Raw genomic sequence first — 17,496 nt, forward strand, 5'->3', positions numbered from 1 at the left:
CTCAGATATTTTGGTTGAGCCTGCATAAAAGCAGTGCTTATTTCCACCTGTGACAGTGACTGAAGTGGGTGTCTCTGTCAGGTGATAAATTTAGACAATTTTTCTTCATAAGCAAGTTCATTTGGAAGGAGTGGGGGAAATGCTACAGCAAAGAATGGAACATTCCTGTTCCTCATCTCCTCTGGAGGCCCACTTAGCCAAGGGGTTTGAACTGACACCCATTTAATGAGCCCTTAAGTCAACATGGCTCCAGGTTGGTTTGTATTCACTGATGAGCACTCATCTGAGTTGTATTCTTTAAAAGGCAACTTTTGCCTGTAAACCCAAGTAATATATATATACACACTCATTATATGTATATATATAAAAATATGTGGGTTTATGCTTTATATATAAGCAAGCATATAAATGGTTTATATGTATATATGTATATATATATGTATATAACATAATAGTATAAAAAAATCTTATGGGATTTTAAAGAAGCCAGCTCAGGCCCTATGCAAAGATTGAAAGGCTGAGTCTCATTTTCTGGACTAGTGCTGTAGCACTTAGGATACTGTGCAAAATGTAATTTCTGTCACCTGCTTTCTTCATCTCCACTCTTGCTACGCAGCTATAAGTGATTTTGAGGTCAGCTGTTAAACTGTTGGTTTTTTCTCCTTTTAGCCATCATGGGTAACCATATTCATGAATTTTTAAACTAGCTTTCACAGTAGTGAAAGTGTGAATGGAAGGACCTTGGGAGGGAACTGCAAGACTAACCTTTTGCAGAAAATTGCAAAATAGTTGTCTACTAAAGATCATTCATGTAAAAAAAAAAAGTCTTCACGTTCTCCTTTCCTTTTTTTCTGATTGTTTTGCTAATTCAGGAGCCTTCATCTCTAATTCTTCAGTGGTTTGGTGGTTTAAACTAATTTTTGCAATTTCAGACCTGTTCCAGTACCAATTGTATAGCTGATAGTCTTTTGCATTGCCAATACTGGTTTTGTCTGTCTTATTTAAGTGCTGATATCTTAAGGGGAAAGTCTCAGATTCCCACTGAAAGAAAATGGTAAGGATAGGAAGAGAATGGGGAATGAATTATGCACCATGCTTTATTCAGTGGCTTAGTCTATTACTCCCTCAGTGACTAGTTTTTATAATGGTGTTGTATTTTTATGTTTCAGTAGTTTGTTATAATGTCTTATTCCCTCTTAATTTTTCTGAGATGGAGCTGTAATCGATAAGCTGTGGGTAATGTTGAATTATTCTTTGGGTTAAGAGGATGTTCCTAGTTTCATTCTAAGTCTGCTGTTCAGAAACCAGTGGTTTTCCACTCTTTTCTTATGTTTCCTAAACTCTGTGATAGTTCACATACCATTTGGAAATGTGATGAACATACCACTGTTTGAGGTTCAGATATTCAGTTATATGGACATTTCAAAAATGGGTTCACTTTTGTAATCGAACAAGTTAAGAGCGTGTACTGCCTGTGGGGAGAGGTGTTGTAGAGTGTCAGGCTTGACGACAGATCTCTTTAGAGCACAGAGCCTTACTGAGAGACATCCGTTCCCCAGCTTTCATGCAGTGCTGCAGCATTTGTTACACGCCCAAGTCTCATAGACTTGACACAACCGGTCAGTGAGCTGATCAGCCGCATCTTTTGTATGCTGGAGAGAGAGGGAAGGGAACCATGAGTTCATGATTTTGCAGATGTATTAGTCAGTGGGCATGAAACTTGGAGGACCATTGACTAAGTTCCGCATGTGATATTCAAGACTTGAAAAAGTTAAGTCTTTCTGATAGGAAATCTGTCACTATTTTGGTTTTGCCATTACTGTGTTTAAATCCTATGTTCTTTAACACTGTTCAATTGATATAGTGGGAATATAAACACCCAAAGACTGGTGTTACATGTAAATCCAGAAATGAAAGAAAATGTAACTGTCATTACTGTTATGTAACTCCATGAGTAGAAGAAACATCTAATATTGTGGAATGTTGTTGATCGTCCCCACCATTTCAACACTTGTGTCAATTTATTTGCAAGTTAACACTTTATACTGTGCTAAATGCCACCAATTGAATTGCAAAAAGCAAGCAAAAATTTCCACTTCTATAATTATGTCCTGGTTTATAATTATATTTATCTCTTGTACCCCAAATGAGCATTTCAGTAATTTGTATAGCTTCTTACACTGTTGCATCCTAAAGAGATGAAAGGAATATTGTGAAAGACTGATATGAAAGCAAAATCATAGTCATCTGTGTGTTCGTTCAGTATTGATGGTGACAAAATCTAATGAGATCTTCACAATCTTAGGCCAAAGCCTTGGTAAGAATGACTAACTGTGTTTGAATTTGTCTAAACTGAATATCGAAGATGGTTCTCTTCTACATATATACAGAAATCTGCCTTACAGGTATGGGCACAAGAAACCTCTTGCTTGAATTAAATTTAGCAATTTCTCTATCCCCCGTCAAAGTAAAAATCTTGAAGAGTTTAGGTGTTCAGGCTCTGATTTTGATTTACTGGAATATATTGAAAGGTCAGAATTAAAATTCTATTTAGACTCCTATCAGAAGGATAAATCATAGATGTATTTCATCTGGGAAGCCTTGTGCAAGGGTGGGATGGGTTATTCAAGCAAAGAAAAACTCAGAACCAAGGGTTATGGCTACTTTCATGCCTACTAACCTCATCTTGATAAATCAGAGATTATTTTAAAATTGCAATAAAAGAATTTTAATAAATTCTGTAAAAAATAAGTTCCATATTAATTGATGAAGACATAATCTTCGTCTTAAGCTGTCTTCATGTGTAAGTAAGCAGCTGACAAAGCTGAGGTTTAGCTACTACATTGACGCTTGCTGTACCCTTAATCTAGATAGACCTGCACCTCTAATTCTGACTCTGCAGTGATTCAAGCAGATCATACATGCCATTTATGCACTGTGGTCTGATGCCAAGTGACCTGTAGGTTTTTCTGAATATGCATTAGCATATTTTTGTGCCAGATCACAAATTGAGTAATCCAGTGCCTCTGTCATTCTTGTCACTTTATTGTATTTGTTGTGACTGGCTTTTACACACTGTAAACAGCAACCACTGGAGTTGACTGTGCTTTTTATATAGAAGAAGCGTTGCTATAAAACTGACTAAAAGATGATAAGTGGCTAGGGAATGAGTATCACTCATTTCCAGTGAAATGTAGTGAGTGGATGGACAGTATGTCGTGCTGATAATGTCCATGTAAAAGATATATGCAGGGACAAGAACTACAAAGATGAAGAGCATTTTGAAAGGCCAAAGAGAATGAAGCTGAGATTATACATTTACTGCAAATTGCAGGAGCCTAAGACATCTTGCTTTTGCTTCCCACTGTTAGAACAGGCCACTGCCACATGTGTCCAGATGTGTGCTCTGCTTGCATTGCTGATGGGAGCTACCATCTGGGGCTGGATTCAGGTTCTGAAATAACAGTGTTTATTGCCGCTTGGGGTGCTGTAGGGCATCTGGCTGCTCCTGAGTAAGGTGTGAGTCTCTCCCAGATTACTTTTTTTAATGTCAGCTGCATGTGGATGTCTTGGACATATAGGGTGTCTAAGATAACAGTAGGTGCCTATAACTAAGCGTTTGAATTGAGCACCTTATTCCTTTTGCTTGTTTTATTTCGTTGATGTGTTATGTTCATGTGTATGCATTAGATTTAATTTCTTATTGCAGATAAGCAATAAATTGCAGATTTATAGTAGTTTGAAGTTATGATTCTTTGCTATACTTTGGTTGTGCTATGGTTTATTTCTTGTTATGATGGTGAAAAAGCTAGCCTACATCATATTTGTTAAACACTTTTTTTGAGATTCCTCCATTTCAATGGGAATAAGAAATCATGAAGTTGTATTTATTTACTGCTTTCAACTTAAAGGGAGGACACGCAGATTTTCCCTTGTCTTCAATCTAAATGAATGTCCTTATCTACGAATGTCCTTAGTTATACAGCTATGTAGGAAATGGAACTTTTTCAGCAGTGGTCTCCTCAGATTCCAAACGGAGATTCTGCAGTGGGTGTGTGCACTCCTCTGTGTGTAATTTTTTTCCCCAGATCTCGATTTTTATTCATGTGCTATAGTGAAACATGTCTACAGGCAAGTAAAATGCCCACATCTATGATTTTGTCATATAATCACGAGAATTAAAATCACATTGTTTCTGAAGAATTACAAATACGTAGAATCTTGCAAGAGGTCATGTATCTTGAGTTTATCATAATTTTCACTGCAACTGAGTCGATGTCCAGAGTCCAAATGCTATGACTTAAGGCAGAGTGAAAGTGATCTCTTTGAAAGAACAGTTAGAGGTTTTTTAAGCCAGTTCTTTTAACAGCTAATTAATGAGGAGAAGGAATGAGACTTAACTCGTGTTTAAATTAAATGTAGGCAGTGATCACTTATGGTGTGTTGGCCAGTTTTGGCTTTTATTTGTTTGTTTTGTGTTTATTTTTCTCAGCAATGAGAAAAGTTCTAAAACAGTATGAACAGGATAACAATTAACTGGTTTAATAGATTGACAAAGTTGTTTGTGAGTGCTCTTCAGTTGGCAGACTGCAACATTGCATAACAGATTATATTTAGGTCCACAATCTGGACATTATTAAGCATTTCTTTAAGAAGAAAAAGAAAACGATGTTCACAAGTCTGGTATATGATATTTAAAAAGCAGGAGACTATTCAGTTATGTTTAGCTATACAGTGGAGTCTTCAAAAAAGATTAACATGTAACTGTCATAGAGACCTGTAGGAAAATTTTCATGCCTTGTTTTGTTTTATTTCTGCTTAGTTTGCTGTGTATTACTTAATGGGATGAGGATTAATTTTCAATTTCAATTTTAAATGTAGGTTAAATTTTATATCCCTTCACCTACTGAGTTGGAGAGATACAAGAAAAATCAGTGTACCATAAAAAATGAAAGAGAGAACTGTGAACTTCACTTAATTCACCTTCTCAGCTCCCAGAGAATACCACTTGGCCATATCAAGAAAACTGGGAGGTTTTGTTGTTGTTGTTTCTTTTTCCTTCCAGCCGTTAGCCAGTTTAACACTCTTAAAAGCACAGTTGCTTGTGTTTCTGCTCTGATACCTTTCCTGTGTGTTTTATGCGTCTCTACTCTTTTTCCAGAAGTGTCATTGTTTTAAGAAGCATTTGCAAAGAGTAGTACAGTTGCTATATTTTTTTCCTTTCATTTTTAAGCGAAGAGGGGTTTGTGAGCTATTTGCTGCCCTGTTAAACAGTCCAGACAAGCACGTTGGGTCTTTAACTGATCTTTTGGCTCAGCCTCTCTTCTTGTTACTGAAGGGGAACATGGAGAAGAGCACTCTGGCAGGCAGCAGAGTGTGTCTTCTGCACTACTGCGTGTTCACATGATGGTAGGTGTGATGATGGGAAACAGCCCCTATGTTTCTCATTCCATTTCAGATTGGAATCATCAGATGATGTCAGGACAAGCAGATTACTGTGGTTAAGTGGCAAGCATTTGTCAGACTGCAGAGAAGATCCTCATGTATCTTGTAGTCATGGGCTCTACTATTGTTTCTTCAGTCTGCCTTCTTTGCAGTGTCTATGTTAAAGCTTCAAGTTTAAATTCTGTTGCATACTACTTATATATTCAGAAAGTAAGGCAATGTCTGCATGAATAATTTCACTATTATCCCTATTAAAAAAATATTTTTGCATGGCAAATGACATGTTGATAATTGAAGTCCCCAGTTTCTCTAAATAAATCTCATAAGAACAACTACTTTCTTTCCTTATTTTTGCCTTTCATTGCTAAAGTGATAATAAAAACATACCTTTAGAGATACAGAAGGCAAAGACATGCATGAGAAGGAAATTAAATCATGGTTAACAGCAGTTAGCTGGTGTTTCAAAGGAGACTACTTAAGAAAGATAAAGAAACTGCTAGAGAAGCCACTGTTCAAGATCTTTGCTGAAATGAAGCCAAGAGTTGAAAGGACTTTTCTTCCTCATGTTAGTGTTAAATAATATTGACTTCCTTTTTCAAAGATTTGTTCAGGGGGGAGAAACAGAAAGGACTGTTTGTTTGTATTTAAAATTAAAAAAAAGGTTTGAAAACTAAAACCACCTTTGACTTAGAAGCTGATAGTTTCACTGGCAAAATTCAGCCTGAAGTTTACTCTTGCTAGCAACCCCCTGGAAATATAATTGGGTGTGTCCTGCTTGAGTAATCACATGTAAATGCAGAGGTGCCAGCAGCACAGTAATAATGACTGTAGTGTCTTTGAAGGCACTCTGAAGCTTCCCTTCAAAGACACTCTTAAATAATTAAATCTTTTTTTTTTTCCCAATTTACATGGAATATGTAATGACATCCCCCAAGTACCAGATTTCCTTCCCTTCTTTTCTTTCTCATGCAAAGAATAAATAGAGTATTTTAATTACTTTTAATTAATTGCTTGCTAACGTACATGGTAAAGAAAGGTGAAAGAGTAGGTCCAGATAGTTCTTTGTTATGACCCTTAGTAACCTTCACAGAAGTGTAGACTGGATGCTCAGCTGGCTGTACATGGTTTTAATATATATTTTTTTATTATATTTTTGGCAGATACCGAGCGTCTCTACACGGTTGTGTTTGAGGAGATCTGTATGCGTTTTGGAAAGACCTATACCTGGGATGTGAAATCCTTGGTCATGGGTAAAAAAGCCCTAGAAGGAGCACAGATTATTCGAGATGTTCTAGATCTTCCAATAACCGCAGAAGAATTATTACATGAAAGTAAAATGAAGCAGGAGAAGATATTCACTACTGCTAAACTGATGCCAGGTATATTCCTTTTCAATATTTATAAACTGTTCTTGGAATTACTTAAAATCCTAACCAAGGTAGAAGTCTTTAATCTGCCTTCCACAAAACAGTTTATCTTACAGATTAAGTTTCATCATTCTTGTTTTAGCAAGTTTTACTCAAATGTATCTGTTATTTACCCGTTAAAGAGATACTCTACCTGTTAAAGGGTACTGAAAACTTCTTTTTTTGTGTTCTTGGAGAATAGCTTTTTTTCTTATATGTTTTAAAAGAAGAAAAAAGACTAGGTAATATGCATAAATTCTGTTTTGTAAACCAGACATTCTTTATAATTCTTGTTGGCAGCTGTGTAACTCAGCAAGTTAGTTTTCTCTTGCTATGACTGTGGTCCAACTTGGTTAAGCACAAATACCCTTTTAAATGCTCAGAAAAATGTATGAGCCCATGGCTTCTTTCAGTTGGGATTAATCCCACCTAACTCATGAAATTTAAGCATGGTGTGTGAGCCAGCTGTGTGACAGTGGAGAGGGAGGGTTTCTCAGGTTACCCTACAACAGGTGAGTTTCATCACCTTCTGAAGATACACGTCTTTTACCAGTGATTATGAAGGAATCTCAAATGAGTAGCTTAAACCAGGTACCTCAAGATAAGTAAGAGGATGAATCTTACCTGTGGTGCATACTCATACTTTTATATTCCATTACATTTATATCTGAAATGCTTAGGAGAAAAATCCTTCGCAATGCAAGCAATACCTAAAGCTATGATTGCTTTTTGTACCATGTTAAACTTCCTGGAGCAAATATCAATAATTTATGAAGAAAAAAAAAAAAGAAAAAAAAAGGATGGGGGAGTACAGGGGGAGGAATAAAAAAAAAAAAAAGCCTTAAAAATTAAATAACTACATGTCACTATAACAAGTCTTATATTTTTTCTCTTTGAATGTGTACTTGTTTTTTCTGACAGTCTCTACAGCACATTGATGTTTTAATTTTTAGAAGCTTTTTTATACCTAGTTTCATAATGCATTAAGAAGATGAAAGTTAAAAAAATGTGATATATTAGGAATAAATAACAAGCAGCAAAAATTAAAAGTGTAGGGTTTTAGGTAGCTTAAAAACTTGAGTATTTGTACAGCCAACTTATTTAGTTACCTCTCTGATACCTTTTATATGCAAGATTTTTCAAACTGCATCTTTCTCACTTACAGATCCAGCTAAAACTGCAAGCCAAGTTAAACTCTTCAGGAAAACAAGAAGAATGGAGGGATGTGTTTTTCATTTTTCCTTTCAAATTTATGGGACTAACTTTGCAGCTATATCTTTTGCAAAACAAACAAAAAACCCTAATCTGGGCTCAGAAAATGCTAGATTGACAGACTGGGAAAAACATTAGGAAGCACAGAGAAGATTTGCTGTACAGTAACAGCATGGGTAATACATACCATTAAGTGGATATTTTATGCCTGCTGAGAATTGTGATAATGTGGCTGAGCTGGCTTGAACAGAGTTGTAGAGAGGTGATGGAACAGATTAGCTCGAACAGATTAGCTGAAGGAAACATGAAGTTTTGCACTGTTCCTGCCTTCAAAAAGTGAGTTCTGGGCTCATTGAAGCTGGGATATTTTAGATGAAACAAGCAAAATTCTTATTGGGACAATTAAGTAAACATTTTTATCATTACCAGAATTGTTCAACTAAATACATGTGATAACGTTCTTCAGGCTATTTTCTAAAGCAGAATCAATGTGAATTTAAATACTTTATACTCAGTGGCCATTGTGGGGAGCAAAGGCAGCCTTGGTCACTGAAATAATGGGATTTGTACTTGGTAGCAGAACATGAGATACAAGTTGAATTGCCATGAATTTTGGGAAAAACACGTTGATGTCAGCTGATAATCTATAAAGAAGTGGCTACAGCTACTCACTATTTAGTGTCTTTAAGGACTAATCTGTTCTTCAATTTGATACAAGATTCGTTTAATCTGATACTTGTCTTCTGTCTTTTTGTATCTTCTGAGTCTATTTATTAATGTAATCCTTGTGGATTTATTCTACAGCCTCTTAATGTTCTTTAATTAAGAATGGGCTTCATGCAGGTGTTGTGTAAGACTGGTGACATTTTGAATTTACAGTGTTCTTTGACTAAACTGATCTTTCAGATAGTTACAGGTAAATACAGGAAAGTGAAAGTTAATTGTCATGTTTACTAATGGCATAAAATGACTGACATGTTGAGTCTCTGGCCATCTTTTGGCAGTGCTTACACAGGTAAGGTTCTATTTATAAACAAATTTCTACAGTTTTTCTAAAACATAAGATTCAAATTTGGTTTGGTGGAGAGCGGTGCTGAATGATGACCAGTGATGTTTGAAAAAGTGACTCAAGCAAAGCACACTTGTTTCTGGACATGGAATGAACTATGCACATGTTTGTGCCAGTGATGATAACGCTTTAATTCCCAAATCAAGCAATTGACAAGTATGTCAGTGATGGTTAAGGGTGATGTAAAAGTTGTACGAATATATGATTGGCAAAGCAGGTTTTTGCCTAACAGGCTGTATCACAGCCATGCCACTTAATGTACAACAATTGTGAGACACTAGTGGTTGATGACGGAGTTTTGGCTATTTCAGTATGTCTGAACTGACTTAACAAGCTTCAGTAAATCAGGTTGTGGTCAAAACACAGATTTCATCTATGAAGAGTATATATCCATTTCTAATGTGGAATTTTCTGATAACTATTTGAGAGTTTTTCACAGATTTATTTTTAGTTCTGAAAGAATCTTAGGGAAGGATGGTTTTTATTTCAGTGGAGAAGGGAATTAATCCAAGACAACGCTAACAAAATGACAGGGCTGCCTCTTGTGCTGCTTTTCTGAATATTTTTGCCAGGGTACAGACATAGTTATATGCAAGAGTAACATAGTAGGCTTTCTGGTTCTGCAATAATAGTACTACATGGCAGGGAAGTTGATTGTCAGAAGAATAAGGAGTGACAAGTGAAGCAGAAGAAAAACATGCCTATATACATTTACCCATACATGTATAGGTGTGCTTTTGCTTAACGTAAACCCCCAAAATACACAGAGACAGAAAAACCTAACTCTTAAGTTACACAGCTGCCAACAGTTGCTACAGTTATCTCAGGGTTATGAAATTAATGACATTCTTTCACAGCAGTCTGGTTTTTGGCTCATCATCATCATCATGAAGCACAGATCCTTAAGGACTCTGTGATTGTGTATACCTTTCAGATGTCTTCCATTCCTGGTCGTTTTCATGATAACTGAGATTTCTTTGTTGCAGCTTCTATTCAGCCAGTGCAGAATGTGAAGTGCAAACTATTTTATAGTTCAAATACAGTTGACTGTCTCTTGCAGACAGGAGGAGGTAATTTCATAGCTCAGTTTTAGTACCAAAAGAAGCAAGCCAGAAATCACAAAAAGAGAAGAAAGAAAACCAGTTCAAGTTCCAATAGCAGCTCACTCTAAAGTAATATATATTTTTTTCTCAAACAGTTCCACTCAACCAGCAGTCTAGTTTGCTTAGCTATTGTTTCCTTGATTCATGTTGTGCCCTTAACAGTTAAACAGACTTCCTACCATGTTATCTTTTCTTTTCCTTGCTATTATTGTTTTAATGGTGGGAAAATCTAGTGAGTCCATGCTGGGCTTAGTGAGCCTGTAACCCCTAAAGATCAATTAGCTACAAACTCAAAATGATGCTGTCTGGCTGATTTCAAACATTTGGCCTTTACATTAAATCCTAAAGGACTGCAATCCAAAAATGTTTTTGCCAGGAAGTCAGCAATACAGTTGATAGAGAATTGTGTAAAATCTAGCACTTACATTTTTTTTTCCATGGCCATGCATGTGTCAGTATGTCCAGACTAGAGAGATTATTGGTTTGTTGAACAGGGAGTCTCTGCCACCAGAGTACTTTTTAGACATAAGTAATAAGATAAGAAGATAGAATTCTTTATTAATAGCCAATACCTTAGAAAGTGGGAAGTAGGTTATTAGTTTCCACCTCTGCTTTTGTAGCTCAGTGAAAAAATAACATACCATTTTAGATAGCATTTTTAATATCTCAGAACAAAAACGAAACAGGTAGATCTGAGATTACGTTTCAATAGTCTCGTCATATTCACAGCAATTACACCAAGTGGTGGAAAGCCCCACCTCTCTCATGCTGTCATCTTCACAGCAGCAATTCTGACATCATTTGAAGATTGAGAGCAAGTGTAGATATTGAATAGCACTATGCTGATGGGCTTGCAACTATGGTAGCATACCAGACTACATAAAAATATTTTTTAATCAGTTTGTGACTTAAGTAAACAGACAGCTGCTTGTTTTTTTATGTAAGATTATTTTGTTTTTTCTTTGTTGGGTACTTTTAGTGTTCAGAGGCTGCTGAGATTTTTACCGTAGAATCACTTTTATGAATTTAAAGAATTAGCATCAAATTGGCTAGTAATCTAATCAACTTGACAAAACTCTCAGTGTTAATATTAGCTTTTCTTTGATTAAAGACAGTGACAAAATATTGAAGGACTTTAAGTTTGGTCTGGTATCACATTCAGTGTAGAAACTGTAAATTATTTTGAAAAAGAAGAAGAGTCTTTTCATGCAGAGGCTGTATTTTATCTTCAACTTTTCCATTTGTGCACAACTGGACATAAATCATACAAAATATATACAATACATGTCCACAGTTAATTTAAACAACGCATGGAGCACTTTGGTTCACTTTAGTCTTTCTCAGTAGTAAATCTTTTCTTCCAAATACACACTGAATGCTCTGAGACAGGTTTTGTGTAATGTTACAGCAAAATGAAGTGCACTTGAAAATGGGTTTCTAAAGAGCCTTGATTTTGGTGCCCCAGAGGTCAGGTGTCCTCTCTGTTCTCTGTATCTCTCTCTGATACAGTTAGCTTTCTACAGGTAGAAAGCTAACTGTATCTACATGGAGGTGAATTAGAAGGAACACTGTGATAGATATGTATGAAGATCTTAGAGGGAGTGCTGAAAGTCTGAAAAAAAGAGTGTGAAGTTGTATTTGGACTCATAATTTATGTGTGAGCTATGTGAAAAAAGCATTTGGCGACTGGTATATATTTCCAACAAAAATTTCAGTGTACAGGACAGAAATCTGTTGTTCAAGACAGTATTCTCTAAAAAAAGCACGTAGCCATGTTGTTTCTTGTGCAGAAACACAGAATATGCTGCACAAGATCAGCATATCTCAGCTACAACAGTTAGCAAGTATAGTCATATTAGCATGGGTTACATAGTGTAGAAGAGCTCCGAAAATATACCAGGGAAAGAGAAATGAAACATACACATACCCGAGTGAAAGAAAAGGGAAACAGGGTAAAAGACGTAGTAGTTTAATAGACTGGTCAAACATGATACAAGAAGGAAAACAAAAATTTTTTTGGAAGAGAGTAAGTAACTCAGATTAAAAAATAATAGAAGAAAACTCAAGCATAAATAGATAAAATAAAATATGCATAGAAAAAGATTTGGTTGCTAATGAAATACAGTGGGGTTTTTTCTTGATTAAAAAGAACTTTGTGGCATGTTTCAATATCCACCCCATTTTTCAAAGAAGCCCATTTCTTATCAAAAAGTATAGGGAGAGAATTGTTCCTTTGGCTTATAATTACGTTGACAATAAAATAAATGTGACTAATAATAGTTATGATTAAATTGTCAAATGAGAGTGGCCTGTATATCTTATTGATATAAGGAGAATGAGTATCTCTTCAACAATAAAAGTTAATTGGAGACCAAATTACATACTGCAATTACAAAATAGAAACAAAAAATAAAATTAGCACAGGAATTTAACTGGATAAATAATCAGATATCCCATAACTAACTGGGGAGGGGAATAAGACAATTTAATAAGTAAAATGTCCTAAATAAATTACTTTTTCTACAGACTTTCTGTACTCCCGAAAACTATGTCAAAGGATACACAGCGGTTGTAGATAGCAGTAGTGTTGTTACTATAATCATAATGATTTGAGGCCTGTATGAAAGAAGGTTTTAAATGAGAAGTAATATCTTTCATAAAACTAACTGAACTGTGGAGAAGCTTTTGGGCATGGGAAGTCATCTTCATATAAGTTTTAACATACCCATTTGCTATTCGGGGGTTTTTTTCTTCACTGTGAGGGTGGTGAGACACTGGAACAGATGGCACAGAGAAGCTGTGGCTGCCCCCTCCCTTTAAGTGTATAAGGCCATGCTGGACAGGGCTTTGAGTGACCTGGTCTGGTGGAAGGTGTCTCTAGCCATGGCAGGGGGGTTGGGATTATATGATCTTTAAGATCCCTTCCAACCCAGGACATGCTGTGATTCTGTGATTCATTCTATGATTCCATGATTTGAATTCATGTACGTTTGCTTTCTAGAAAAGCACCTATGAAGTTGAAGACACAAAATAGTAATTTTAAGTCTATTTGAAGCATTTATCATTTTTATTCAAGTAGCCTTTAGCTTACTGTAATAGTTTAACTTGAACTTTTACTTGAATCTGAAAATGAACAGGCAAGGTCTATGGAAACTCCACAATATAATCAGATTTCACTGACTACTTGATGCTTGCATTTAATTAGTAGAAGGAATATGTTGGATTCATGTTGTTTTGTTTGGGGTTTTTTCATTATTTGCTACCTTGAACTAAAATAATCCTACATTATACTATATCTCTGATTATTAGATGTCCAACACTGTAATTGAATAAGAACAACACTCATTTGGAATAATTTTACATATTAGTGATATGATGGCTCTCTGTTCCAGCTTGCTCAAAATGTTCTTAAATTGGTTAACACCATAGTTAAATTAGTTGGAAATTCTAAAGGAATATTATCTGTGATCACTGGTGCAGAACTGTGAGCTGTTTGTTTTTTGTTTGAGGGTAGGAAAAATGAGGATGTGTCTGCTACATGGCCTTCCTAATAGAACATACTGGCTTTCAGACAACAAATTTTTTAAAAGACCTAACACATGCACACACACTCTTCTCTATTGCCCACTGATTTGCTGTTTCTCTTCCTGGGATTGCATAATGGTTAAAATATTGTTAATTAGAAATTAGATATAATTAGTACCTAGGTGGCACCCAAGCCAGGACTAAAGAGATGCAAGAGAAAGAAGTATAGTACTCTGTGACATTCATGAAAGGATTTGGTACTGAAAATGCTACTGTTTGTTTATTTGAGACCTCCTCAGCCAGGTCGGAGCTCCTATAATGTAATTTTAAAGCTTAACTTTCATAAAAGCTACCTCCTAAATTTTGGAATACTAACTTCTTATGGTAATATTTACAGTGTATGCTTTTTGCCTAAGAGAAGGCCTCAGGGACTTCTGTTCATTTTTAAGGGCTTTTTCTTAAATAGCTTATGTTTATCTTTTTATGATTGAAACAGACATTAGAAAAGACAGTGAGACAGTCTGTGTAGGCCTGCACATTTATGTCACCTTGTTCCTGCACACTGTGCTGACAGTACACAAGCTGGCTGTATTGCTGAAGCCATAAGACTGTAGGACTTTGTGCTTATAGGACCATCAAGCAGTAGATTTTTCACATTAAGGTACTGGCAGAGCTTAGTGTGTGATTGTCTGCATGACGGTGTAGTTATGCCTTCAAATGAATTGACTGCAAGCAGAAATATGAACACCAGAAATTATTCAACTGGTGAACAGAGGAAACTGAAATTGTGGTTCAGTGCTGAAGTTGCATGAATAATCCTCTTCCCTATCTCATGTGTTTGCCCAGTTTATTATGGAGGTCACTTTCTTTTCTATCTTGAAAAGCATTTTTATGCTCTGCTATAACATGTTAATAGAAACTTCACTTTAGAAAAAGAGAAAAATAAAAAATGCTTTTTAAGACAAAAGTTTGATTGGAGACTTGTAATAGAAGAAAAAAATAGAAAAGCTTTATATTATCTCTTTATTTGTCTGGTGGCACTTCACAAGAAATACATCCGAATCTGGAGTTTCAGAAGCAATATAAATTAAGAACAGTGTTCTGTTCAACGGTAGACAGACACAGGAAAGGGATGGTGCAAAAACTTGAAAGTGAATCAAATAAAACATAGCAAAAATGTATGTGTTGTTCACCGTTGTAAAGTATTCTGTATGATACGGAGTTCATGTTTATATAAAGCCTAACAGAAAATAAAAATTCCCTTTATTTTCCATCAATTTCAATTAGCTCTCAGAAGTTATGGCTTGTTAATTTTTCACTTCATAATGAATAATGCCATTTGATTATAAGATGTGATAACAAAAAAAATCATGTAGAAACTCGTGTTGTGATAGCATATAAATAATTAGATAGGGCTTATAATTAGATTATTTTAATGTAGCATTATTTGATTACCTGAACTCTTATTGTAGGTTTGTATTAGTCAATGACAAGGAAAATGCAACAGTTAGGCCAAGGGTTTTGTTGTTTGGTATGTCTTAATTTTAGTTTGTCAGTTGATCCAATGTATTAGTCAACATGGTTTCAACTGAATCTAAAGAGAGCAAACACCACATTGAGAGTCTAATGGAGGAATAATATTTCATTTTTTTTAAAAAATACAATATATTATATATATATATATATATGTTTTTCTGCAACTTGCAGAACAAAAGTGCTGATCTCTTCCTTTAAAATGCATCTGTGATCTCAGAAGAAATAACTACTTTCTGTTGGTTTAGTTTACTTTTCCCAAAATTAGCTTCATTGACATTTATGATTAATCAGGTTTTAAAGATGCTGACATTTAAAGTTGATCCTCCTTTTAGGTTTCTGTGGCTGAACTCAGGTTACAATTCTTTTCACCTCTTTTTTCTTTCAAATAGTCACTGTTGTTTAACTATTACATTTAGAATATAGTAAACTTATATATCTGTTCTAAAACTTAATATTTGAAGAGACAGAGGAAAGAAACTTTATTTACCTTTTTTACTATTTGAAATGAAAGAGTACATCTGGAAATAAAGATAGCAATGTGGGATATTTATTCTTGGGGTTTTTTGGGGTTTTTTTTTATGATTACTTGAAGAATTTATGTTGTACTACCCAAGATTGTTATTACAGGTATACCACATGAGGAGTGTATCCTTATGCTGGAAAACCAGATATTCTTATTTCTTTTGGTCTTAGTTTATTTTTGTCTTTAATGAAAGATGCTCAAAAAAAACCCCAAACCCAACCAACTTTCTGCCTGTGGCTAAGCTTTCAGTGGGAGGGGTGGCGGATGGTCCCAGGAAGCCCCGCAGATGGGTCCCTTTCTGATCGATGGGCCTTGATACCTTACATGCTAGCTACAAGTAAGTTAGAAGTTAGTGAGTTCACAGGAATTTCCACTCTACTTCTTTGTAGCCATTGAGTATTTAACTGGTTGGTTTTGATGTAACTGAAGTCTTCATTTGATTGTAAAATCTGTGTAGGTATACGGTATATAATGAGAAAGTATATTCCAGGGGAAGTTGCTTACAGATCTTTAAAGCAGTTCACCAGTTCCCCTTCTGTTTGTGTTTTCTGTAAAAAGAGCATGAGAAAGTTACTAGGAAAGCTATTCTCTTCCTAATGAAGAATTATAAGTTGAATTAGTACAATAATTATGTCAGTGCTTTGATGTGGTGGAGAAGCATCTAGACCTATACTGGTGGTAGTTGATGAAAAAAAAAAAAAAAGCAAGCATTTTGTTGATCTGTAGCTTTTACAAAAAAATAAACCTGGAATTATTTTTCAGCTACTGTTGTCTTGAGCTGAAGTTATGCTCACTATTCTTCCATACGCAATTTAATTTGTTTCCATGAAGCTGATTTTTCCCTTGTATTTTTTTTCTAATCTATCTTGCTATGTTTACACATATGCAAATAATATTTTTTAAATGGCATATTTTTATTAAAGTACATTTTCTGAATAATGAAAATCTTTGGTCTCTGGAGCTATTAGGGATAACTGTGCTCTTGCTTACTTGTAGTGGGGGAAGCCAAAAAGAGAAAGTAAGCACACACACACACTTATATACTGAAATCATGATGTACTGGGGTAATATAAGAGAGAACCCTGAAGAAATAACCTTTCTGCAACAGTGCTTTTCTGTGTCTGGCTAACTCCAGTAGAAACATAGAATAAACATACCCTGTGACAGATGAACTGAAGCTGTGATGCAGTGGGACTGAAGAAAATTAGCTGTTTGAAAAGAGCACAGCTTTAGAGAAGACTAACTATATCATAGCAAGGGCACAGGAGATAGGAAAAGTCTTGTGTAATCTTTAGACTTCTTTATATTACTACACACACGATAAATGTTGCAGATTATTTAGAATAAATTCCTTTGAATGCATTTTATTTTTAAAAAGAGACATTTAGGCTACTGCTTTACATTAAGAAATCTTAGTACTTCCATTAATTTAATATGGGCTTCACATGTTTCAGGATGAAGACATAATCTGTATCTGGAATTAAAAGTTAACTTGTATTTAGCATCATATTTCAGTGAGAGGACAGTAGCATAATTTGGGAAAAAAATGCACTTGCTTATTATTAGTGTAACCATTTAAGGGGGCATAGGAAGGCTTTTAAATGAGTGATGCATAGATGTTAGAGGAGGAATAACACTTGTTATTTCTGTCCAACTGGAAATCTAACATCACAGAAG

General features: G+C 35.3%; 1 protein-coding gene across 2 annotated transcripts in view; it reads left to right on the plus strand.

Moving 5' to 3' along the window:
• PUDP (pseudouridine 5'-phosphatase) overlaps positions 1 to 17,496 on the plus strand; it is an 84,131-nt gene that overhangs the window by 26,481 nt on the left and 40,154 nt on the right. For both annotated transcript variants that reach the window (XM_074907596.1, XM_074907606.1), the window contains one exon: positions 6,606 to 6,824. In XM_074907596.1, the coding sequence (XP_074763697.1) occupies positions 6,606 to 6,824 (219 nt within the window). The remainder of the gene's footprint in view (positions 1 to 6,605; positions 6,825 to 17,496) is intronic.

This window comes from Athene noctua, chromosome 1 (assembly GCF_965140245.1).
Source record: "Athene noctua chromosome 1, bAthNoc1.hap1.1, whole genome shotgun sequence".
In the NCBI taxonomy this organism is placed as follows: Eukaryota; Metazoa; Chordata; class Aves; order Strigiformes; family Strigidae; genus Athene; species Athene noctua.